This window comes from Podarcis melisellensis, assembly GCF_964234715.1.
Source record: "Podarcis melisellensis genome assembly, chromosome: 15".
Classification (NCBI taxonomy): Eukaryota; Metazoa; Chordata; class Lepidosauria; order Squamata; family Lacertidae; genus Podarcis; species Podarcis melisellensis.
The window spans coordinates 33,097,799-33,123,635 of NC_138532.1; the positions used below are offsets into that span (position 1 = coordinate 33,097,799).

At 43.1% G+C, this 25,837-nt stretch overlaps 2 protein-coding genes across 4 annotated transcripts in view; one reads left to right on the forward strand and one right to left on the reverse strand.

Annotated features, from left to right (window-relative positions):
- ALKBH4 (alkB homolog 4, lysine demethylase) overlaps positions 1 to 4,603 on the reverse strand; it is a gene marked incomplete at its 5' end in the record, with an annotated part of 5,078 nt that extends 475 nt beyond the window's left edge. The window contains 3 exon segments of the mRNA XM_081889524.1: positions 935 to 1,030; positions 1,032 to 1,184; positions 4,457 to 4,603. Coding sequence (XP_081745650.1) covers positions 935 to 1,030; positions 1,032 to 1,184; positions 4,457 to 4,603 — 396 coding nt within the window.
- LRWD1 (leucine rich repeats and WD repeat domain containing 1) overlaps positions 4,574 to 25,837 on the forward strand; it is a 24,178-nt gene continuing 2,914 nt past the window's right edge. The window contains exons 1-14 of one of the 3 annotated variants that reach the window (XM_081890326.1): positions 4,574 to 4,726; positions 7,240 to 7,371; positions 8,621 to 8,855; positions 10,339 to 10,458; positions 12,395 to 12,547; positions 14,195 to 14,434; positions 16,387 to 16,719; positions 17,352 to 17,399; positions 19,076 to 19,202; positions 20,513 to 20,622; positions 22,023 to 22,230; positions 23,110 to 23,182; positions 23,265 to 23,408; positions 24,645 to 24,742. In XM_081890326.1, the coding sequence (XP_081746452.1) occupies positions 7,292 to 7,371; positions 8,621 to 8,855; positions 10,339 to 10,458; positions 12,395 to 12,547; positions 14,195 to 14,434; positions 16,387 to 16,719; positions 17,352 to 17,399; positions 19,076 to 19,202; positions 20,513 to 20,622; positions 22,023 to 22,230; positions 23,110 to 23,182; positions 23,265 to 23,408; positions 24,645 to 24,742 (1,969 nt within the window). In that variant the 5' untranslated portion in view covers positions 4,574 to 4,726; positions 7,240 to 7,291. Of the gene's footprint in view, positions 4,727 to 7,239; positions 7,372 to 8,620; positions 8,856 to 9,673; positions 9,772 to 10,338; positions 10,459 to 12,394; positions 12,548 to 14,194; positions 14,435 to 16,386; positions 16,720 to 17,351; positions 17,400 to 19,075; positions 19,203 to 20,512; positions 20,623 to 22,022; positions 22,231 to 23,109; positions 23,183 to 23,264; positions 23,409 to 24,644; positions 24,743 to 25,837 lie in introns of those variants that run through there. The other 2 variants (XM_081890325.1, XM_081890327.1) reach the window with 2 other exon arrangements.

Consider the following 25,837-nt stretch of genomic DNA (forward strand, 5'->3'; position numbering starts at 1 on the left):
AACTTATTTATGAAACTTGCTTCTACTTTCCTTGGAGTAAGCCCCATTAAATTCAGTAGGGCTTGCTTGTGAGTAGACACACATTTGCTTTTGAAAGACACCCTCGCCATCATTCTCACAGTACCCAACCTCTCATTCAGTATAAGGCAGCCAGCTAAATCTTGTCCCCTCCATCCCCACCATAGAAGGAACCCCCCAAGTCCTCATAATACCAATCTTTCCTTGTTTATCAAAGGGAGGGAGGGCCAGCAAGCAAAAAGTTAGTCTCCTTTAATTTTTAATTTTTTAAAAAACACCCTTTTTAATATGGAGGAAAACTATTTAGGGGGAACCAACAACATAAACACCACCAGAAAATGAAAATGAAAACTCTCCCCCCTCTTTTTTTCACTGGTGAGGGAAGAAATAAGTGCTTTCCAGTTCTTTGTTTACTTTGCATCTTTGATTGTCTAGCTGTGGAGGGTTTCTCCTGGATTATTAGTAGACTCTGTATAATTAGCTGAGCTCTAAATTAAAAGATACTGGTGAAGCTGAAACAGTTTGCTGGTTTGTAAGGACTTATCATCATTTCTTATCCTTAGGAGAAGGGAGAGAACAAACAGAGCAGTAGACACTGTACCTGCAAATCATCTGCAAGGTATATTGCTTTGTTGAAAGACTTATTATGTTATTTCAACAATATGGTGATTCAATGCACAGCCCTACTTCTGGATGGCAATACATACATACATACATACATACATACAAAAATACTTTAAAAGAAATAAATTAGGCTGTGTATGCAGGAGTCATATTGGAAAGGCTGTATATGTGGCTATTGCAACTTACGTTGTCCCAGTGCTGGTCCAACACACTAACCACTCCACCATTTGAAGCAGAAAGAGGGAGATGAGGAGGAAGAGGGGAAAGCCATGCACATTTAAAAAAACCAGACGAGTTGGTTGTTGGGGTTGGGGTTGAAGGAATTTAAATTTGAGAACAAGACCTGTTTTCTTCGGCCAGACTGTGATGGCTTCCAAGCACTGCAGTCCCATCAGCTCAACCATCTTGCATTCTTCATCTGCACTTATAAACCCTTCCAGTAAAAAGACTCCTGGAAACGGAAAGGCCCAGCCTGCAAATTCTGATTGCTTTTCTCCCACAGCAAAGCCAGTCAGTGGACAGTACACAAAATTTGAATTTATCTGAGAAAAGAAGAGACAGCAAATTAGACTTTTGCATTTTCAGTATGGATACTCAAGTACAGGAACAGGTAGCAGTAGTCCCACTTGCATGATCAAATCTGTATTTCTTGTTGTTCCGTGACAGCGACAATGTGCTTTTGTAGGATTAAAAGTTGTTCCACAAAAACAATTGTTATGATTTCATTACCTTCCTTGAGGCTTAAGCATGATTTAAGGGAAGCCTCTGAGATACTAAAATTCTCTACTGAAACACAGTGTTACTTTGATGCTTTTTCTGATGAAGGAGCTTCTTAACACCTGAAATAGCATATGATACTTATTATCCATCTTTTGACACGATAAGGAAGTTAAAAAGTGGCAAGACAAAAGCAAAAAAAAGAAGTTATTTTTTGAAAGGTTTTTGAAAGGCAAAGTGAGTAAGGATTGTTTTACTTCTGATTCTGTTATTAGTCATTTCTGACCACTTATAGTTAAAATAATAATCTGAAATAATTGGTTTCAAAACTTTCTGAATTTGGCATCCTTATAACACAGGTGAACATAATTATAATATAGATAGAAGGGATTATACAAAGGAGTGGTATGACAAATAATTTTCATATGCACCATGCTTGGTTTGTAAAGTTATTTTGTTATCAAGTAGATGGTGAAAGAGGTTTAATAGAAAGCAAAATATGTCCCTTCAATTGAGAAGTAATAATTTTTAAAGAAATAGGCTTGACAATGCTATCCCACTGAATTCAATGGTACTCTCTCCCAAGGAAGCATGTACAGAATTGCAGCCCAAATTTCTTTTAGTTGTGACAGCCCTTCTAAATATTTTTGATCAAGTAAGTTCTGGTCCCCAAACCTCTGCTGCAAACACAGTTCATAATATGCACGTTATTTGGCAGTTCTCCTGTGACAAATAGGGCTTACAACCTAGAAAAGTGCATATAGGATTACAACCCAAAGGTGTTATGCCACCAGTGGCAGACCTACATTTTGGGGGCCCTGAAGCTTGGACTGTCATGTGGGCCCCTTTGCAACCAGTGGCAAGGTCTGGGTAGCTAATGTAATCTTCAATGGGGTTGTTCCACAACAGATCACAATAGCTTTATAACATTTGTGCTACTGACTCTCAGAACTGGGATTGTTGAAGTATATACAACAAAAAATCAATCAATTTGAGTAATGTGACTCAAACTGGTCTAAAGGGTAAAGGGACCCCTGACCATTAGGTCCAGTCGTGGCCGACTCTGGGGTTGCGGCGCTCATCTTGCTTTACTGGCCGAGGGAGCTGGCGTACAGCTTCCGGGTCATGTGGCCAGCATGACAAAGCTGCTTCTGGCGAACCAGAGCAGCGCACGGAAACACCGTTTACCTTCCCGCCAGAGCAGAACCTATTTATCTACTTGAACTGTGTGCTTTCTAACTGGCAGGAGCAGGGACTGAGCAATGGGAGCTTACCCCATTGCAGGGATTCGAACCGCCGACCTTCTGATCAGCAAGCCCTAGGCTCTGTGGTTTAACCCACAGCACCACCTGCATCTACCAGACCCCAAAATTTTAAGCAACATGAACTAAAGTCACTTCTGGGGCTCCTCCAGAATTGGGGCCCCTGAAGCTTAAGCTTCATTAGTTTCATGGTAGATCTGTCCCTGTATGCCACTTGAGCATGTGAAAAACATTATTTCAGAAGGGGCCCTTGACGGAAGTTGGAATCTAATCACAAGTTCCTCACTTGTGCCTTAGGGCTAACGGTTGTATTGGACAGTAGCTTCGGCTTTTGTGTGCTGACATGATTGAAGGCACCACCCTTGGTGATGGTTCATGTCTGTCTTTGATGTTTATAGGTTGGTTGTTTTATAACTTCTGATGGAAGCCCTCTTTGTCTTTTCCATTGTAAAAGAAAGGCAAACAATAAAGGTTAAAGAATGCAAGCAGTACAGCCTATGACCCTACTGATCATTGATGAGGGGAAGGATCTGTGCTGAGCATGAAGTGACAGAAAACTCCATGGGTTGTGAACATTATTGTTATTTTAAGTGGTAGCTTAGCATCTTGAGGTGTGAATGTGATCAAAACTAAGTTTAAATCTAAAATTTTAATGTCTCATCCCATTTGAGTTATGAGGGTTTGAAATTTCAAAAAATTGACAATTTTGGCCTTGTCAGACTACGCAAAAACCTTAAAAGCTCAACCAAGAATTGAGATATGTCAAAACAAAAACACCAATCTCTTCAGAACTTCATGGGCTTTAATATGATATGTCACATGATGGACTTACTTTAAAATTTAACATTGCAAAAAAGTTACAATTGAAAACTTCCCAAAAATTGTATTGATTATTTACTATTTCTAAGAGCTACCCAAATTTTAATCTTGGGATCTCAATGGGAACACATTTTAAAAATTGTCGTCTTCTTCTTTGGCGATCACTTGTAGCCAAGTAAGATTGTCTTCCATAAACACGGTTTTAACAATGAGTCTGTAAGGGACTGTGGAGGCCAATTCTGGACCCACACGTCCTCCCACAGTGGGGATATTGGTTTCGGGGCGGGAGCTGATCATGGTGTGGAGTTGCCAAGCGTGCCTTCCTCTTAGCACGTTTCTCATGTCTGCCCTTTTAGGTTCTATTTAGGATAAATGGGTCTTCTTGGAGTAAAATATAACGGAATAAACAAGACATTCAAACTCCCACATCAGTTACTTGGGGAATTTCTTTAAAAGGTTATTCAATTGTAATGTAACTGAAAGCCTTGTCGGGCTTTCCTTTTAAAAATGTGTTCCAAAGCCGAGCGGTCTATTTTGCATGATAGAATCAACGCTTCGCAAGAATCCTCGTTACTATTTCATTTCATGGACATCAATGAACGGGAAGCGAATTTTCAGAGTTTTAACGATGCGCTGCGTGAAAAAGGGCATTTTCCTCTTGAATGTTCGAGTGTTAGGCGAGAGAGGGAGGAAAAACACTTTTCCTCTACCCACTTTCTCCGTGATTGCCATGATCGTGTCACTTTTCACGCGCCTTTCCCCCCAAACTAAAGGAGCCCCAAACCTTTCCTCGCAGCGAAGTGGCTCCTGCGGCCCCTTTCCTCCCACCCACTACTATTACTGCAGCAATGGTGGGCCACTCTGCGCCCCTCGGCCGAAGGCAGCAGGCTGGGGCTCCTTCCCCTTCCTCTTTCCACACACACCTCCCCGCTTCCTCCAAACCTTCCCCCTCGCCCCTGAATGCCCACCCACTTCCCCCACCATCACTCCTCCTCCTCCGATGCCGCGCGTGGTACCTGCGGGGGCGGAGCGGCCTCGCAGAGCAGGCAGCCGCGGACCCCTTTGCACCCGCAGCAGCCCCCGGGCTCGCCTCCCGCTCCCCGTCCTCCGGAGGCGGCAGCAGCAGCAGCAGCGGCGGCCGCCACCGCCGCCTCCTCCTCCATCCCGACCCCGGTAGCTCTTGCCGCCGCCACCGGCCTTGTCAGGAGGGCCTCCCTCGGAGCTTCCGGTTCGCCGAGCCCTGGCGGCGGCGGCGGCAGGAGCAGGAGCCCCTTCGCCCGCCTGAGGTAAAAAAAAAAAGGCCCCGGGGCCGAGGAGGAGGAGAGCGAGGCTGGTGGGGGTGGGGATGGCTGCGCTCGAGGCGCCTCAGGCGCGCACGCGGCAGGGAGGCTGAGGTGAAGCGGCCTGTCGCCCAACGTTCCTCTCCCAAGGCCCCGCCGGACTGGTGGTGGTTTAGCGGCGGGGAGGAGGGCGGACTCGATTTCCCAGCAGCGCCTTGCGCGGCGCGCCTGCAAGAAAAGCATTCTCGGGCCCTCCCGGGGCATGGCGGGAGTTGTAGTGCCGGGCTTTGTGTGTTTTAGAAGAGAGGAAAAAAATGCCGTCGCGGGCCGTTTCTCCCGTTGCCACCTACGCAGCCGGGGGGAGGGGGTGTCTTTTTGGCCGGCTCCTCACCTCAATATGAGTGGGGTGGGAAGAGGAAATTTCTGGGGCCCCCCGCCACCGTGTCTCTGTTCTCAGACAAGGGGAGCAGCTGCCGGCCCCTCGCCTTGGTTTTTGAGACAATGCCGCCCCTCAGAAACGGGCCGCGCGGGTCTTCCGCGCCCCCCGCACCTCGGATGCCAGCGCGAGGAGGTTTACCTCAGGGAAAGGATCCACCTCGCTAACTCCCGCCTCGGAGGTTTATTCTCCCGCCCCAGCTTTCCCGCCACACCGCCCTTTCCTGTTTAAGACATTTCCCACTCCCCTCAAAGAAAAACCCTGGGTTATCGTGGGAGCTGGGTGGTACGGCGGGGACGACGACACGGGTTTTCAAAAATGAAATTAAAGCAGCAGCAGCCCTGCCTAAATATGCGTGGCGGCAACCCGCGTTTAACCACAGAGAGCATTCATTCAGAGCGCACAGCCATTAAGACTGTGCTTTCCATGTAAACCTCAGCCTCCCTGCTCCCAGAATTGATAGGTAGTAACAGTAATGCATATGGCTTTGGTGTTGTTTTTTTGCCCCCCCCCTTTATTCAGAAACAAATCCGAAGGTGCTTTGCAAGACAAGGTATCATATATGCAACAATTCACAAAATATAAAAGCAGGATCCTTCAACCCTACTCACGAGTTGTAAATTGTACAAGTGAGACAGCAGACTTGCCCTGCAACACCATGCAGTGGCGTAGCGTGGGGGGTGCAGGGGGGGCCGGGCGCAACATCTGGGGGTTAGGGTTAGGGGGCGTAAATCCACGGGTTAGGGGGCGCAAATTACTTGCCTTGCCCCGGGTGCTGACAACCCACGCTACGCCACTGACACCATGGCCCAGTTTGCACATCATGGCAAATTGTAGTTAAGTCTCTGTTCCATGCAACAAGCCACAATACTTGTGTTCCATGCAACAAGCCATAATACTAGTGTTCGGTCCAAACCAGGAATTGTGGTTTGTTTTGCTTAAAGCAGGTGGTGGCAGTTCAGCTGCAGACACCCTTCAATGAGACTGATTATCTTGGCCCGTTCTAGCCCGACGAGGTCCAGTTTTAGGATATTATCTCCTTTGGTTTTCCCGATAGATGACTTTTATTGGGAGAAGGACAAGGGGAGTACAGCCTTGTAGGATCCCTTTGTTCCTCAGCATCTTTTGCTATGCTTGACCGTGGTCTCCTGTGAGTTGGAGGCAATGTTTTGCAGTGGTTTCACACCTCAATACTGGTTTGGTTCCAGAGACTAGTACTGGGCCTCTGCCCCTTGGCAGCTGCTATAGGGCAGGATCTCTCCCCCCCTCCCCAATGCTGTTGAATGTATATATCTGAAGCAGCTGGGGAGTGTCATTAGGAGTTTTGGAATAAATTGTAACTAGGATGCAGATGACACCCAGCTGTATTTCTGAATCAGGAATTTGCATGTCCTAAACCAGTGCCTGCATGCAATTATGGGTTCGATAAGTCCTAATAAACTGAGAGTCCTAGTAAGATGGGTTAGTCCCAGGTCCAGGAATTAGGTTGTATACTTGCCCTGGATGGGGCTATCCCTTTCAAGGAATAGGTGCACAGTTCTGGGATGCTTCAGGGTCCATTACTGTTATGAATACATTTAAATAGGTACCTTTATTCTCTGTAAATCTCAACTTTTCACAATTAAAGAACCCCCAAAATTAGCACACGGTTTCTAAGTCCCTGAAGGACAGTTTCCGGATACAGGATGAAAGTTCTTAGAGATAAATCTGCAGATAGATACAAAAGCAGTCGTTAACTCGGCTGTATGTTAATATTTATACAAAGATTCAGTTTTCTGCTTAGTATAATTCAAGTTACATAGTTTTTATTTTGAACACAAAGTAGCTGTAATAACATATTATGTACACAACAGAACCCACTTGTAGGCTTCTGTGGAGTTGATGTCTCCAGCTTGCAATTGAATGCAAGAGATTTGGTAATATAGAACTGTACTTTTCTTTCTATATTCTCACAGACAGATGGCTGTTTAAAGCCCTCAGCCTTTGGCTCCAACTGCAGATTACTTTGTTTCTGTTTGGCAACACAATTTATTGCTACTGGATTCGGATTGTGCTCTCATTCTTTCTCTCTTTTTTCCACCAGGAAGTTTTCATCCAATATTTTTGGGTTTGCAGAAAACCAGAAAAGATTAAAAATGTCCAAAATTACCACAGAACTTCTGTTGGAAAGGGCAGTGCCTAAATCTACAAGGCTGCGAAAAATCAAAATTCTGAAGTAAGTGCAGTCATATGTTTATAAAAGAAGAAAGATAATTGGTGCAGTGAGATTTTAGTAATTTGAGTTGCTTAAGCAATTGTAATATTACTTTCACAGAAAAATCAGGGCATTAAATTAAATGCCTCAAATCACCGAAATGTAAAACTGAGCATGCATTTCCAAGCAATGCATTTTACCAATAAATATTGGTAAATATTCATTTACCAATGAGGATGGAGTCCTTTTTCTGCTTGGTTACAGTCCTTAAGATGCATTTTCAAATGGGGCAGGTACAATTCAGGAAGCATTTTATAATTAAAAAAACCCCAAAGTTTCCAGTTAAGATGGTGCTGTGATCTGTAAGAGTTCCTGAACAAGAGCCCTGCCCTCCCATCTAGTCCAGCATCTTGTTTCCAACAGCAGCCAGTTTGATGGCACCAAAAAGCTCACAAATAGGGCATTAAGGCAGCTACCCATCATGCTACCCAAATATGAGAGGTTTTCCTTAACTTTCATACTTAACAGACTGTCAAGTTCCCAGATCACTACTTTATCCTTTTTAGGTTGTAGGATAGGGTTTCCTCCCTAAGTTCTTGATTACTTCACAAACTATTTCTGGCCTTTACTGTTCATTAGCCACCATTGCTGAAATACAGTTTTTGCTTGTATTGCTTTGAAAACTCCACATACTATTTTAGATCTTCTGGGTTGAATCTTGTTGCTGAAAATTTTGGGGAAGGGGAGCTGTGCTCTGCTGAGCCTAGTTGCAGCGTTAACCACTAATTAACAAATTAACCTCTGCTGGAGAGCAGAGATTTTTCCAACAGTCTATACTGTTGGGATTTCTTCCTCCCCGCTTCAGTCATTAATAAATTTATTAATATAAAAGCTAATGTGAAAGAGATTCATTCATTACACCATCATAAACAATCTACAGGTATGGATGTTCTCACTAAATTTATCATTCCAAAATTCAGTTTCTTTACATGTAGGTTTTCATTTCATTTGTGCAGGCCCAGATATAATATGTAAGTTTAAGCATTACCTGTATAACTATATCTATCTCTCTATCTATCTGGCCTATAAAACCAATCGTAACAGAAATGGAAGTACTTTCTTTTCCTCCAGTTAGTGGCTGTTGACATTTTTGCTGCTGTGAATAAATATATAATTATCTCAACATTCCCACTTTATACTTACTATAAAGCATTGCAAAATGTTTGATGGCATGGGAGTCAGTAGTGTGCAGAACCTTTTTCTTCTTCAGCTTGTCCAAGTTGCAGATAACAACAGAAGACTTGGAACCACAGTTATTTTCTCATCTCCGCCACCTCCAAGAACTCGACCTCTCTGACAACTTGATAGAGAGGCTCCCTGACAATCTCAGTTTGCCAAACCTCCGTATCCTAAACTGTGACAACAACAACCTGGAAGACGTGACATCCCTGAAGCAGTTTCCACAGCTGGAGGAGCTAACCTATGTGAACAATGTATACCTGACAGTAAGTACAGTGTTTGACAATTAACAGGGTTTCTAAGCTTAAACCTGGAGAGCTCTGATGGTGATGATAATATTCCCGTCTTGTCTCAGGTGGTGAAAGGGGATGCAATGCCCCTCTGAGAAGTTGAGTGTTCTTCCTCCCCCCACTTTTTAAAAGTCAAGTTTCTAGCTCTTTGAGCAATAGAGATTAAATGTATGCCATTTTTTGCATGCCTCATTGAGGGGAGGGTGAGTGGGACTGCCAATGTGACAATCAACTCCCACACCTGTTTAGGCATTTCATTGTCCCTTGGGGTTATACCCAATGAAAGATAAGAGGTGGATCTGTAACATGGTCCAAGTTCATCCTGAATGCAAGATCTGCTGGAAAAGGGCGACCCAACTTTTCAAACCAAGGGGGCCACAAGAGTACTATGACACGGAACCCCCAGACCACACCCAAAGCCTAGTTAGTGTTTTTCCAGCTTTGGAAAGGTAGCTGGGAGGCAGGTGGCTCAAATGTTCACAAGGGCCTCAAGCGGCCCTTGGGCCACGCATTGGATCAGCCTGTGCTAAATAGACCCTGCAAGATAAAAAATCATTTTTGTTACTGTTGTGAGTTAGCTATTACTGTTGCATGGACTTTAGAGAAACTGAAATATGTTGACTTGACCAGTTAATTACCTTTTGTGGATTCACAATAATTACAGGCATTTTTCTGTTCTTTAAACGTTTGTTTCTTTGACACTTAACAGCCAAATGTTACTTAATGTTTTCAATTTTTTTAAAGGAATGCTTTAAAACCTAAAATCTCAATTGCTGGCTAACTCTCTTAGTTGTCACAGTAGGCGGGCCATACCAGGGCCGACCCAAGACATTTTGGCACCTGAGGCCAACCACAAAAATGGCACAGCCCTCCCACCATCAGGGAAGCAGGGGTGAGTGAAGATCTAAATCAGGAACAAGGATGGAAACAAGATCTACATCAGAAACAAGGGGAACAATCAAATCAGCCTTACTCAACAACTGAAGCGGGAAACAAAGGCTTCCATGTGGCGGGGGGGTGGGGGAGGAAAGAAAGAGGCCTGCTCTGAATCAAGCCAGTCAGGTGCAGAGCCCACTAAAACCTAGAGGGCAACACCCACCATTTATTCCCTAGGGGTGGGAGGAGGCCAGCAGTGTCTCCTATTCTCTGAGAGGCTGCTATAGAGGCAGTATGGGGGGTGGGGGCTGCCAAGGAGGAGGAGGCAGATTTGGCTTCCAAGGAATTCTCCACAGCCATTGGTGCCACCACGGCAGCTACAACAGCAATGGGCAATGCATTCCTTGGAGGCCAAATCTGCTGCCCCTGTGCCGTCCAGTGTGGTTGCCTCGCCTTGCCTCCTCAGTGGGCCGGCCCTGGGCCATACATAGTGTATATGAAATACTTGGTTTGGAGTACAGTTGGTGAGATTTACTTAAAGGGCATCTTGTAAGGCTGCTTTCTTTTCTTGCCTGCCCCCCAGCCCAGTGATGACTATAAGGTCATGTTTCTTCTGCAAAATCTCCGACAACTGAATGGCAAGGATATCACCAAGCTGGCCGGCCATGTGAGAGTTGTCAATAGTCGAGAGCTGACCAGTAGGGTAAGCCATGTGATGGTTATATTTTTTGAGAGCATAAAAGAAAACTGCACATTATATATATATTTAAAAAGCTGTACGGTATACATAATAGAATTAGCATTGATGGAATTACAACCTTAAATAAAATAGATACATGTAATCAGTGCTTTTTCCCCCTAAAAAAATGTTTAGGGGTACTCTCATTTTCCTACTCATATTGAAATACTGCCCCTCAATGAGGCCAAATTTAGATTCACAAAATGTTTAGGGGTGTGCATACCCCTGTGTCCCCCCACCCCATAAAAAAGCACTGCATGTAATAAAGGAAGGGAGAAATGGGTAAGAAAAGACAATCGCAGTAAGATCTTAACTAGATAGATAAGATCTGAAATAGGCACATTTTGGGGATCTTCATAAATGTAAGAGGAACTGATCCAAACAAAGGGGATGCTGCCTTCATAGCAGGGTTAGCCTAGGGCTGGGAGACCCAACTTATAATCCCCACTCAGGCATGAACCCCCCCCCCCCGCACTTTGAGCCAGGCATACTCTCTCAGCCTTACTGGGTTGTGATGATACAGTGGGTGGAAGGCAGCCATCCTGTGCGCCCTGGAAAAGAAAGGTTGGATATAAATGTTGGCATCCACCTGTCTCTAGAGATAATGGAAGAGTGTGCCATCAAGGGTAAAGTCAAACCGCTGGAGAGTTACAGTGCCTGCTGTGGCTGTAGAAACTAATGTGGGAGAAACATGTTTTATTGCAGCTGGGGCAGATGAAGGCACCCAGTTTCGCTTTTACAGATGCAGCATAGTGTTTCTTCTCTCTACGCTCCTCCCAGCAGGCATTTCTCATCTGGTCACTGCTGTGGATACATGACCTGTCTGTCTGCAGGCATTTGGATATAAATGTAGTAACTTCTGCAGCTTTGACTGCTGACTGTTGCAGATGTCTCCAATAAGTAGGTTTACATAGTGAGCAGACATGTTTAGTATTGTACTTTTAGAAATTTCATTACCGTATCTTTGAAGGGGTGGATACGCCAACTCCTGTGGGTTCAGTAGAGGTTTTGTGTGGCATCTATTTTCTTTCCTTTAAACGTAGGACAGGTATGATTAAAACCGAGGTATGATTAAAAATGAGGATAATGGCACAGCAAGCAAATAAAAAAAATTAAATGAGCTTAGCTTTAATCTCAGAGTTTTACCTCAGCTGCTCTAGATTCCAGTCAGGTGAGGAACATTGTCTTTACCTCTTTTGTTCTGCTCCATCCTGTCCCTTTTCTGGGTGCACAGCCTTATATATCTTCTTGTTATTTCTGCTTCACTTAACTTTCACTAACTGCTATTGACATGAAGTAATGTTTACATTTTATAATTTAAGATTAAGTAATTTTTTTTACTGACTCCATCTTGACTGTAAATAACTTATCTTTATTGTTCAGTATTGCCTTTTCTATTAACCTATGGTTTATTCACATAGCCTTAAGTTCACTTCGGCATGTTCTAGACCTGCACCAAACTTGACTAATAGTGAAGGAGACACTTGAGCACCTGCTTTTAGCAAGCGCCCATCTCAGCTTTCATTTACCTGTCAGTTTGACCCAATTTGACCATTGGGTGGACAAGAGATTGCAGTTTGTATCACCAGCCCTCATGTTTGTGAAGAACAGACAAGTAGCTAAAAATGCCATGTATTGGAATAAAAATAATAACTGAACACGAGAAATCTGCCCATAAAACAGAAAGTAATTTACAGATTGAAAACCATCACCAAACCTCCCCATTTTACTTGGTATGAGTTTTCAGTTGCTGTCCATCTCACCTGATGGAGCACCTGGAGCAAGGTCTGAGCCTAAAAATCTCAACACCTGGGCAGGTTAATACATTCAAAGGAAACCTAGGATATTCTGTATATTATTATTTTATATGTAAGTTTAATACGCTTCTCTCTTTGTCTAGGTCAGATCTCACTGGGGGAAAAACTTCCGGAAGCAGCTGCCCAAAACTCCGTCCCCTGAGCAGTTGAAATCAGTCAGGAAAAAATTCATCAAGTCTGCACAAGCCCATGTAGCATATGGACCCAGCTCACTCAGCGGCTTCACCCGATGGCGGGTAAATTGACCCCCATTCATTCTCTGCTGCCCTTTGTATATTAGGTCTTCATGCAGCATCTGATACCTAACATAGAATCTTGATGGCATCTGCAGCTATGCAGATGAATTGTCAAAATATAAATCGGGGGTGGGGGGCGGAATCAGTTGGCCCAAAACAATAGCTCAGTGACTCTGAAATTTTCCTAGGCAAGAGGGTAAAAATCTCCATGCTTTGCCAAGAGGCCTTTCAACCAAGGATTGATGGATTTACTTGTGAAATTAACAGAAAACCAAGAACTTCAGACCGACTTCTCTACATTTTGCCTTCCTGATCATGGCAGGGCTTCCCTGTAAAATTCCTTATTTAAAAGTTGACGTTGCTGGTATGTTGGGATTGCTAAAAATGCAGTAGTGCTGAATGGTATTGATAAAGGGTATTAGGTTTCAGCTGCAATATCCTTTGTGGTGTTAGGTATGCCTAAACTTACTGAAATGGAGTAGGTATATGCATGCCTTATGATCTTGTTATTTTCAAAAAATGTTCTACTGACAGAAATTGAAACTAATGACTTTCAAGTAAATTGATTTGGAATTTGAGGCATAAAGCCATGCATTCTCTACAGTTGAGAAACAGCTATTTTTATTGTTTATATTATGCCTACCACAGCAAGATAAAGTCTTTTTACATATGGAGCATTCACAGTCTATCTTAGATAAGAGTTCCATGTGACTTGAAAATGTGTCTGTACACAGCTTCATCCAAAGAGATTTTTAGCCTTTGCAGCCTTTTGGGATTTTTCATAGGCACTGTAAGGCTTGAACAGTAAAATCTGGACCTGTGTTATTGTGTACTATTGTGTAGCGTCAGATCATATTAGGAGGTGGTGCATCTCATAGCCTACAAGTTTGTCAGAACCACATGTCTGCTGCTGGCATTATCTTGCATTGGCAGGGCTTGGGCAAGAATGAGATGTTTAGAAGTAGTTTTGCAAGCATAGTTGAGAAGTGCACAATACTCATTAGATCAGTGTAGAGTAGAGCATAAAAAGTGTTTGGACTTTCATGTTTTCAAATTTCCCAGGTTTATCCAAGCTACCTTGCCATCTTATGTAACTGGACTGCCTGCTTATAACTTTATTCTAATAAGGTTCCCGCCCTGGGCCTCAGACAAGCTCAACACCGGCCTGATTATATATCCTGCTTTTTGAGGAACTTTCTCTTAAAAACAGTTTTTATAATCTTCAGCAATGTTATGCATTTGGTAGCCTTATGACTCTTTTGATAATGCTAATGGGCAACAAAATAATAACTGAATAAATTGCAGGATTCCAGTCCAATTTTTACACTTTTTGCTGGGCTACTTGAAAGAACTGGTAAAAAAATCAATGCACTTGAAAGTTGCCTGAGATGTCTTAACCATGGTCATATCACAAATCATTTGACAGTGAAAATCTAAGATCTTTCTTAAGAAATGGTTCCTTTAAGCCTAGAATGAACAAGCTGATTACCCTTGTTAAACAGTTTAAAGAGGAAACTATTCTGTCTTTTAAGGCCTCTGGAGAAATGCAAAGTTGTTGATCCCTCTTACAGGTATTATAAACAACTGCTTTTCTGCATCTATCTTGTTATTAAAATTTGACCATTCTCCATTATCTTTTTCTATTAGGTGAAAATGATTGCAGAGGAATTCTTGACTTCACTGTTAAATCAGGAAGACAAGGCTGCTTCTAAAGTGGAAGAATCGGCTGAGGAGGAGGGGGAAGAGGAAGAAGAGGAGGAGGAGGAGGAGGAGGAGGAGAAGGAGGAAGAAGAGGAGGAGAAAGATGAAGAGGAGGAGGAGGAAGAAGAAACACAAGAAGAAATTATGGAAAATGCTTCAGATACTGAAAATAAGGTTGCTACTAAGGTCAGAATTTGGCAAGTGAATACCCTGACCACATCAGTCAAATTAATATTCTTCCCCCAGTAGGTGTCAGTTAACATCTTTCTAGCTCTTGTCTTTGGAAGTTATTGGCTACTCTCACTAGCCACTTGGGGAAAGGCAATAGTTCAATTAAGGAAAAGGACATAGATCAGTCAGAACATTGGTTTTGCATGCAGGTTTAGTTCTTGGCATCTCCAGGTAGGGCCGCTTGCAATCCTGGAGAATCACTGATAGTCGGTGTAGACAATACTAAGTTAGATGCCCAATAGCCTGATTCAGTATTGTTGCTGAAAGGGAAATTATGGGTACAGTGGTACCTCGGGTTACAGACACTTCAGGTTACAGACTCCACTAACCCAGAAATAGTACCTCGGGTTAAGAACTTTGCTTCAGGATGAGAACAGAAATCACGCGGCGGCAGCGGGAGGCCCCATTAGCTAAAGTGGTACCTCAGGTTAGGAACTGTTTCAGGTTAAGAACGGACCTCCAGAACGAATTAAGTTCTTAACCCGAGGTACCACTGTATATAAAAAGGAGAATTCCTGGATGCCAAGATCCAAGTTTGGGGCAAGTACTCTTTGGTGAGAGAACCCCAGCAGAGATTTAAAATCACAAAATATTCAGTCAACCCAAGCCATGGAGATATAGACTGTTAGACCTTTGAAATACGCTCTTGTGAGTTCCTTCCAAAACTTCCAAGAGTCCACATGTTTGCAAGTTAAAAATGGTTTACTTACAAACTCTCCAAAGGTCAGGGTCATGTGCTTTTCCATGTAGCATGTAGAAAACTTACAGAGGCAGTAAAACTTGGTTTAGTTACAGTGGGGAAATTACCTAAATTCTTGGTAGAGGAACTCAAAAGAGGCTTGTTAGAGCCACATGGTTTGAGCTTGGAACAACCAGCTCAGACCTCTTTACATGCTGAGCTTCTCAGGTAGACTGAGATACAACAATAGGCTCTATTACCTTCCTCCCAAAGTGAGTAGGCGTAACCTAGCTAAGTCTCACAGGACAGTTTACTCTATACCATTAGAATTAAGCATGTTGGTTAGATGAGGCAGGTTATCCCACAAGTATAACATGGCTTCCTAATGGCGGAGCATATGCTTTGCATGCAGGAGGACTCTGGGGCAATCCCAAAAGGGTCATCAGGAAGCAAGAATGAGAGAGGTCTGCCTGAGACCTTGAACAGCTGCTAAGAGAGTTAACAGAACTGGACTAGATGGACTAGCAGCCTGATATTTTGTCATACATTTCATAAACTGAAGCATTAAAGTTTGGCTGTGATGAACTTAATAAGATGGTCAGCCTTCTGTAATAAGAACGTAGCTTCCTCCTTATCACCTGGGCCCCACATTCATTAGCATATAAAGGGAGGAAGTTGGGAATTTCAGTCACAGAAATTAGTCTTTGACCTTGTTCACCATAATACATATTAACCGAATACAAATGGCGTGGAGGCATACTTTGTCCTCCCTTTTTTATGCATCCCTCCTATAGTCACTTTCCCTAATTCAGAAAGCATGCTGCATTCCAGCAGTGACTGGCCACTTTAGGCAGCATTGCTCTTTCTATGCCTGAAGTGGGGAAAGGGCTGTAGAGAGTGCAGCTGTTGGTGAGAGGTTGTGGGGTGCCACTATCTTTTGTCATTGTGTATCTCAGTGCCACCCTCCCACCCCAGGAGGTAGGACAAGGCTTGCGGAGACGGGAAAATCTGAAATGCTGTCAACACATCTCATTAAGATCCCCAGTGGATTTTGTTCTGTGTTTCAGAAAAACAACAGAAATGTTACTGGATTGTGGGACGTTGTAGATTGAAGTAAAAGTTGTCACTATGCTGGGCAAGCCACTGTGAAATGATAGCACAGCTTTTGAGTTTTGTTGTGAGAATGAATGAGCAAGCCAGGAGTTGCTTCCGTGTTTTGTTTTAATAGGGCACAGTAACCCCCAGCAAAAGAAAAGGGGCTCATTCCAAAGGAGGAGCAAGCAAGAGATCCCATTCTCGCAGCAGTTCCAGTGAGGAAGCCTCTCCCAGCCCCAAGAAGCCCAGTCGCTTGCAGGACGAGCGCAGCCCTGAGAGGGCAAAAGCATCTCGCCCACAGACCAAGGAATCCCAGGACGCTCAGGATTCTGAAGGGGCCCATCGGAATGGAGGGCGTCTTCCAAAAGCACACAGCCACAAAAGGTCCAGTCAGCAGAAAGAGGAGCACAGAGAGGAGGATGCAAGAGATGTTTGTAGCACTCCAATCAAAGACTTGGAAGGCGAGGTATCGGGAGAGTCTTCCAATGTAGGGCTTGCTGGGGCAAGAGGGCAACCTTCCTAAAACTGGAAATCTTATAATGAGTTTGTAGGCTTGCAAAAAGCAATGAATGCAAGAAAACAAGGAGCCTTGTACCAACAAAAATATATAGAGAAACATCAAAACTGATGATTTTGATTTATTGGAGGAGATTATCAATACCCTGACATGTTTTGAGTTACAAAGCAGACTTGAATCAGGATAAACCATGTTTTCCCCATGGTAAAACAAGTACACTTTTCAAATCTTGAAAAGTAACTGATCTGTGACATCCAGCGCATGTATAGTTGATCAAAAGTACAAAATTATCAAGTTTATGTTATGTCGTTTCCTAATGTATTTATCCTCCCAGGCTCATTTTTGCTGGGGTGTTTGACTTCAAATTGCAAGTGAGAACACACAGAACTGAGTGTTTCACTGTACAAAAAAATTTCCCTGCACCTAGTAAACTACATGTTTGTGAGAAGGGTTCTATACTGTTCTTTCTGGCATGCTAGTTTTTTGTGTGCAGGGAATTCTAAGGTTCATGCGCATATCTCTATAAGTTAATAGGAATTTCCTGTAAAAATGCAGTGAAAATGCTATACTGTTAATTACAGGGCTGGACAGAAGATAGATCACATTTTGCTTGTGGCATATCAGAAAAGGTTTGTGACTCCCAATTGTTCAACAATAGCAGCAGCAAAACTACTTTTCCCACCTAGGTTAGGCTGTTTAAATGATGAAAGTTAAACAGCAGTTTCCTTTTGTGCAAAAGGACTGTGGTTTCAGTTGGTTCTGGTAGTGAAAGCAAATTCTTAGATTCAGAATGTGCTCAGAGGCAGCCTGAGTTTTAATTCCATTTTTGGGGGGTACCTAGTTCAGGCTTGTAGATCTTGGGGTTCTAGTAAAAATAAAAACAAGTAGGTCTGCTAAGCCTGAAGTCTGCCTACCCCTGGTTTACTACATGCCCTTTTATAGATCTTAATCCTTCCACAGATTAGAAGACTGTGACTTCTAGTCTCAGCAGACTGTGCATCCAACAAAAGATGATGGACATGATCAGCTCTTCCATTACAGTGGTACCTCGAGTTACAAACACTTCAGGTTACAGACTCCGCTAACCTGGAAGAGTTACCTTGAGCTGAGAACTTTGCCCCAGGATGAGAACAGAAATGGTGTGCCGGCGGCACAGCTGCAGTAAGAGGCCCCATTAGTGAAAGCACGCCTCTAGTTAAGAACAGTTTCAGGTTAAGAACGGACCTCCGGAATGAATTAAGTTCATAACTAGAGGTACCACTGTACCAGTCACTTGACTGAAGGGGTGGGAAGGGTAGGGGGGCTGCTAAATCTATGACACCCCTCTCTATCTCCCTCAGTTGGTTATTGATGAGACACAGCTGGTGTGCTCTGAAGAACATGGTGTCCTGCATGTGCATTGGAAGCACGGAAGCTCTACAGTGAGGGTCTGGGTCACAACTGTTTTAACATCCCAATGTTCTGCCACCTTACTAGTTTGATAACTTTCCTATCTGATGGACTGAGAGCAGGCAACAGTGTGCCTACTGTTTCTTCTTAGAAGCTTTTTGTTCCACTTCAGGCAAAAGCCCCTCAGAACAGCTCATATATACTATGCAAGTTGGAAATGGAGCAGCCGCCAGCCAGTTTAAAACAGCACTAAAGGTAAAGGGACCCCTGATTGTTAGGTCCAATCAGGGACGATTCTGGGGTTGCGGCGCTCATCTTGCTTTACTGGCCGAGGGAACCGGCGTACAGCTTCCGGGTCATGTGGCCAGCATGACTAAACCGCTTCTGGCGAAACCAGAGCAGCGCACGGAAACGCCGTTTACCTTCCCGCCAGAGCAGTACCTATTTATCTACTTGCACTTTGACGTCCTTTTGAAGTGCTAGGTTGGCAGGAGCAGGGACAGAGCAGCTGGAGCTCACCCCGTAGCGGGGATTTGAACCACTGACCTTCTGATTGGCAAGCCCTAGGCTGTGCGGTTTAGACCACAGTGCCACCCGTGACTAAAACAGCACTACAGACAGCTTAAAATAGTCTGGACAAATAAAACTGTCTTTGCATGGTTCTGGAAGGGCATCAGATTTAATGCATATGCATACATTCCCCAGGCTGATTAGGCTGTGAGAATAGTAGCTTGTCCTAGGACCACCCACAAAGAGCTTCAGCACAAAATGGAATTTTGAACATGGGTCTCTGTGCCTGACCACAGCATTCAATTTCTGCTCAGAAAACTCAAGTTCTCTCCTTTGTAAAATGAGGACTATGCCTTTTATGCCATTGGCATTGAGCTTACATTTACAGTGGCCTGCTTTCTTATAGGAGACGATCAGCCTGGAGCCTGTCCATTTCCTACAGTGTCACAGTAAAGGCAACAACAGGGACGACTTTAAGACCCAGTTATGGGCCTGTGTCTTTGAGCCACCACTGGATTGTGGGACGAGAAAAGGTAAGCATGGCTGAGCGGCCTTGGCAGACTTAAAAGTAAAATATCAGAGAAGGAATTATGTTAATAGTTTCAAGGATTTCATAGTGTTGTAGAGTTGAAAAGGAACCCTGAGATCATCTAGCCCTAGCCCACTCCAATATAGGAATCACAGCTAAAGAATTGCTGACAGATGGCCACCCAACCTCTATTTAAGAACTTCCAATGAAGGAGAGTCTGCCATCTTCCGAGGTAATACATTCTGCTGTTGGACAGCTCTTGTCGTCTGAAAGTTCATTCTGAGCATTAGCCTGCCTGACCTGTTCCCTGTCCTTATGTTTTACTCATTTTATCATTCCAGTGGATCGTGTATTTCTGTTTCAAGTGTGCAGGCTAGTTATACCAATTTTATATAGGCAGAAGCTGCTGTCCACAATGCGACTGCAATTTATTGGTTAGATCTAGCCTTGTAATTTCTTAAGGCCCAGTTTACACACTGCTATTTGATTTGGTAAAGTCACGTTGCCATTTTCACATTGTGTACACATTGCTTGAAGGCGCCTTAAGAGGGTAAGATTTATTACTTACTTAATAAGTAAGCCATCCTGTAACATGAAGTTCTCAGGGCAGCTTACAACATAAAACATCTGCCTTGTACTGCGTCAGAGTGAAACAATGAAAGCCGTGCCTTGCTTCAGGGGTGGAGAAAACACAAACCTCTGAAACTGTGTTCAGAGAACATGCCACAAAATCAGTTAACACGTGACTAAAGCTTGGTTGCCTTGTTAAATCACAAGGAATGAAATCAAGGCCAGTATGAGTTTTGATGAAGGACTTGAAGGAAAGGAGAAAGCTGGCACCTCAGACAAGCTCAGGGAGGAAGATCTGTGCATTAGGGATAAGTGAGAGTAGGCTCTGTACTCCAGGGAGCAGGACCATTTTGTATGAAAAAAGCACTGAGATTTTGCTGCATTGTTCTAGGTAGTGTTTTAAGTTTCTAGTTACATAGAGCACCTAAAATCATTGGTCAAGGAAAATGATGCTATGTTTTATATAAATAAAAGATGGTGCTTTCCCTGAGAAGTTTTAAGTTGGTATGTAAGTGTGGACACTGTAGGTGGTGTATAGTTACTATTGGCCTCAGTTGCCCATTTGTCATTGGCTGTCACTGAGAGCAAAGCAGAGATAGTACAGCACTTGGCACAATAGAAGTACTGTATAAGGGGCTATACCCACACAAAAAGTATTTCCGCAGCTTCCCCACACCTCCAGGAGCTAAATGTCAAATGGGAACACGAGGGTTACAATTACTGTTTCTTTTTTAAAAATTTCAGATCCTGTGGTGAGTTCATCCAGAACAGCAGCTACCTGTGGTGGAGACTCTGTCTGTTTGGTGGACTGCGAGACGGGCATTGTCTTGAAAAAGTACAAAGTGACTGGGGAGGTAGGGAAACAAGAATGTCTTGCTTGATCATGAATGCCAGGTGTTGAGGGGGTTTTTTTTTGGGGGGGGGTATTGGCTGAGGGCATTCTTCATGCAAGAATGTCTCCCGATAGGAAGTGGAGATGGTGACTTAAAACCCAGGTGCTGTGTTGAATTCTGTGTTTCCAAACATATTGTATTCTGCAAGCAAAAATTGTGTTACTGGAATCAAAAGTACAAAGCGAGCACATGAGAGTGATGAGTAGGATCTTTCCTGCCTTTCCTCCCCAGATATTTCCCTTCAGAACTCAGGTTACTAAATCTTTTATCAGAAACTGCCAACTCATTTTCATCTCTGTGACCAGAGGGACTTCCATAACAAGGGATGGGAATGAAAGTTGAAAATTCTGCAATGCTACTAAATATATAATTAGACATTTTAGCATGCATTAGCTGTTGCTGTAGCAGCACCACCAATTCCAGGACTCATTTATGAGATGTTGCATTCTCTTTCTTACTGTTGTTTAATTTTCCTTTCACTGACAACATTCAGTCACAGCATCAAACTGTGAACAAAACCAGGTTTGACCTTCCAAATGCACAAGCAAACCGTGGTTCTCTGCTTTCTGTTTCCCATCTGCTCAGCATCCTTATTTTTGTGGTTCAGGGATCTCTGGTGATAGAACCACAGCTGTGAGTTTGGCTTGTTAAATAAGGCTTGCCTAGATGCCTAGAAAAGGGAGTATTACAGCTTGTAGTTAGATGGATGGTCTTTTATCTATCTGTCAGCCTTTGAAGAACAGAGCTGGCAGTTGTGGATTGACGATAAACTCCCCACATCTGCAGGGCTAATTGCCCTTTTGCTCTGCTCATTGGTTTAAAAGGTCTCCCCTAAGAGATAGGGTGTAGCCTTTTCTTTCTTTCTTTTTTTCTTTTTGCTAAACTGGTTTTCCAGGTTGCTGGTTTGCTAGGCCTTTCCAAACTGAGCAAAACCTGCCAAACCTCCAGTTTCCCAGGTTACTGTGTGGACAGGCTTTGTAGAAGATTAACGTTCTTATTCCTCTCCCTGTACATGTATTGCTATGTATTGCTTTGCATGTTTTTGCTACGTCCTGGTTTCCCCCTCCCGCTTTCCTGATTTACTGTGTTTCATTGTTGCCCCTTTTTTGTGAAAAGTCTCTATGTAACTTGTGCTTCTTCTCTCATAACAAAATGACAATCAATATTTTTTTTTTAAAAAAAAGATGTTATACCCTACTTTTCATTGCAAAGGCACAGAGGAGCTTTGAGCATATTTGTACCTAAAGTAGGACATTTTGTGTGTATGCCAAGTGACTGTGTGGGACCAAAGTGTTTATACACCTTTTGTAGTGCCTCTGCCTCACAGCTTCCTTTACTGATGACACATTTCCCCTCTCCAGGAGTTTTTCACTGTCGCATGGACAACTCTGACTATGGTCACTAGTGATGGGCGAAAGAAAAAGCACAATGTTCTGGCTGCTGCTGGGAGACGAGGAATTGTGAAGTTAATTCATGTGACCGCTGATTACTGCTATGGAGAGATCAAGGCGCACAAGAAACCCATTGCTACTGCCTGCTTCAGTCCAACTTCTGAGACCCATCTTTTCAGTAAGTCTCCCTCCAGGTTCACTCAGTCAGCCCTTGCCAAAAGGCCTTTTTTCCATGAGGCAATGCAAAATAATGCTGTCTTTGTCTGTTCCATAGTTTAGGACTGTTAATTCATTACAAATCTAAAGCCAGAATTTTGCAGCCATGAAAGCAGTATCTTTCAAGTTCACCTATGGCTGATAAAATGATGCAGATTCCATAGGTATCTGCTTGATCTAATTAATTTGAATTCAATTAAACACGCAACTAGCAGGTGCTGAACCTGTGGTAATCATTTATCTCTGCACCATCTACATTTGCAATCTTGAGTGCAGCCATAGCTGTTTAAGTCCATTACTTGCAGTGGGATGGAAACTGTTGCTGCCCAGCTGAAGCACTGTCACCAGATGAGGGCTGGAGTGGGCACAGTGCAGGAAGTCAGAACCATGTGAATAGGTAAAAGATGAAGTCTACCTTCTCTTGCTGGAAATCCAATGCAAAAGGAAAAGGGAAACTTCCAAGTGAAACCTCCTGTAGGCACTAACTTCAGCAAGGCAGTGGCTTAATATGCCTTCCCATGCCCTGTTTATGACATACACTTTTAAGATGCAGGATGTTACAACATTTCTTAATTTCTTAACTCTTTAAGTGGGGAAGGTCATCAATATTCTAATTTTTAACCACTGAGGTGTTTTCTCTCTCTCTCTCTCTCCCTCCTCCTTCTGCCTCAAAGCCACCTTGGGTCCATGCCTCTCCCAGGACTCTCATTCCTCTGCTCAATGTGGTTGTATTCACCTTGTTACCCTGGGTTCTTTTATGATGAAGGGCACGTTTTGGGTAGTTATTTTGAAGACTGCCTCTATCCTCACCAGGATGCATATTTTCTCTTCTTTCTCCCAGCTGCATCCTATGACAAGAAAATATGCATGTGGGACATTGGAGTTCCAGATCCCGATTATAATTTCAAAGAAAGGTAATGACACCATAACCAAAGTTAGCAAAAAGTGGTGAACTGTGAATGGAAGGTGGGAACTAAAATGTGCTTCATTTGCCAGACATCTGATGGTGCTAGAGACCATTGCCACACCCCTACGCATCGCCCTCGTGCCCTCTTGCCCAGACCGATACTTGGTGGCTGGCTGTGAGCAAGGTTGCTTTGCTTGGGACATTAGACTGGATGAAAAGCAGCAGAAAAACAGGTGAGTATATCATGCCTGGTGTTACCAGGGCAGGGGAGGTAGAGGAGAGTGGTAATTATACCACATAAGCACATTTTATACTGCTAGACCAATTACGATAATTTTACAAAGATTATGTATTTAGTTTAGCTTTCCTTGCTGGGCAGGGGTTCTCTAGGGCCTCAGTTTATTCTCATGACATCTTCAATAGTGATAATCTAGGAAATTGAGTATAGCACTGGCATAATTCCATAACAGACAACTTACTCAACTGCACCCAATCAGAAAATAGAGGTGGCACACTTGCATAATTGTATCTATATGCAAATAAGCTTAGGCTGCTATTATCAAATCCAACCTCCCTATACGATGGCTGCAACTTCCACCTTGACGCTGAAGATAGTTTTGTAATTTATTGCCATAAATCAGGGGGCACAGGTCATGGTGCGGCTGTCGTTGATAACTCGTTAAAAGTGTACATAACTCACTATTGTGCTCCAGTTTGTTCTGCTAAAACAAATGGTACTTTTTAGTCCATTGGGTCAAGCTGCTCTGTTCAGAGTATTTGCTGACCTCAGTACATGGAGAGCAAAGAAAAGAAAGAAGGTAGTAAATATAGTGAGAGAAAATAGAGAACAGGTAACATGTATCTTAGGCTAGGATTTCCAACTTGCTTCTTCTCAGAAACCGGAGAAAGTACTGTAAATAATTCTTGATTTCTTCTATAACTTCTGACGATTCACACCTTTTTCTCTGCCCTGTCATTACGTTGAGCACAGATTTATGGCTGATGAGGGATTTTGAACCAGGGTCTCCTAGTATTAAATCCATCTGGAGACCGTAAGTTCCTCAAAACATAGAGAGATGCCTGTTTGTCCACGTTGCTTTAAGACTGGGCTGTTCTGACAGGTCGTACTTTCCAGGGTCTAAGGCAGATGGCTTTTCCATCATCTGCCTACCTACCTCATCCTTTAAAATAGCCATACCATGTATGGAATCTGGGTTGTTCTGCAAGCAAAGCACATATTCTGGCATTCTGAGGTCACATCCCCATAGATGCTTGCAATATAATTGCTATGGTTTTTCAAAACATGCTCCTCTGCTATGAGAACCACAAACTTACTTTTATTTATGCATTAAAAATCACTGAAAACCGAAGACATAAGTTACTCTTTAATTGTACAGTTATGGTGCTTGCACAATAGTGTTGCACAATACTTTTTTTAAAAAGTGATCTTGCTCTACCCAATGTTCCAGACCTTATGAAGTAGAATTCCAGTTCCCAGATGATGAGGGGAATGAAACAGCTTCCCATCGTGTGGATGGTCTGGCCTTTTTGAATGAAGACATTGTGGGTAAGAAATTTGCATTCAGAGAGTTTAGCACCTCCTGCGACTGCATGCGTAAGGTGACATTGTTTCGGTGACCTGGTTCACATGTAACACTAAGCCAAACCTAGCTATGTGTGAATGAGCAAGTGTGTGGGTACTCGAGAGGAAAAATTGTGGCTGCTTTGCCAGCTGCTGCACAACCTTGAACTAAGCCACATGTTCGAACCCAGAGTTGTCGTTTGTCTCTGTCCATACAAACTTTGAACTGTAGCCAAGGTTTGTTCTTGGCTCACTATTTTTGTTTGCCTGGAGGAAGCAAACCATGTAACAATAAGTCAAACTGTGGTTTAGTTTTGGATAGTGCAGCTGCAGCAGCAAGGCCAGAGAGGGAAGGAAAGCAGCTGCAATTTTTCTTTTGATTATGATGGAGAACATAATACTTTCAAAGAACTCTATCATTTTGATGGTTCCATTTTCTTTTGAGCTTATGGCCTAGCTAAACTGAAGAAGGGCTGTGCCTGCCTACTTTTTACAGTACAGAACTAGTTGCTTTCAGGTACTGTATGTAGTGAATGTCCATTCCGGAATACTGAAAATAATAAGCTGTTAAAATCTATGGTGGCTTTCAATCTTGAATTGTTTTGTAGAAAGATGATAAAGGATGTTGCGATGCATTTAATGCATAGAAAAATTTGTGAATGTCTTAATTATAAAAGACATCACTTGATATGATGATGAGAGCTGATCTGAAGAGTTAAGTGATTTTGAGTGATGATAACATTGGGTTGGAACTGCTAAGATTACTGTGATCCTTTGATTGGTGAACTAAAATCATGTGTGTAACCTGGAAGTGTATATGAAAGATTGCTGTGGATGTGGTTCTTTGCAGCCTCTTTATTTTTGAGGTTGCCCCTATGCACATTTGTATTTCAATAAAGGCCTATCTTTTCACTTGAAGCCTGCATCCTTTTCTTCTGGGTGTCTGGAAGGAATACCTTCAGTCTAGAAACCGCTCTTAAATTTCTCCATCTACTCGTACACTCCCTCGTTCATACTTAGGCAGGGTCTTGCATAGTGTTATGTGAAGTGGGCCAATGTTTGTTGAGATGTTTTAGTTAC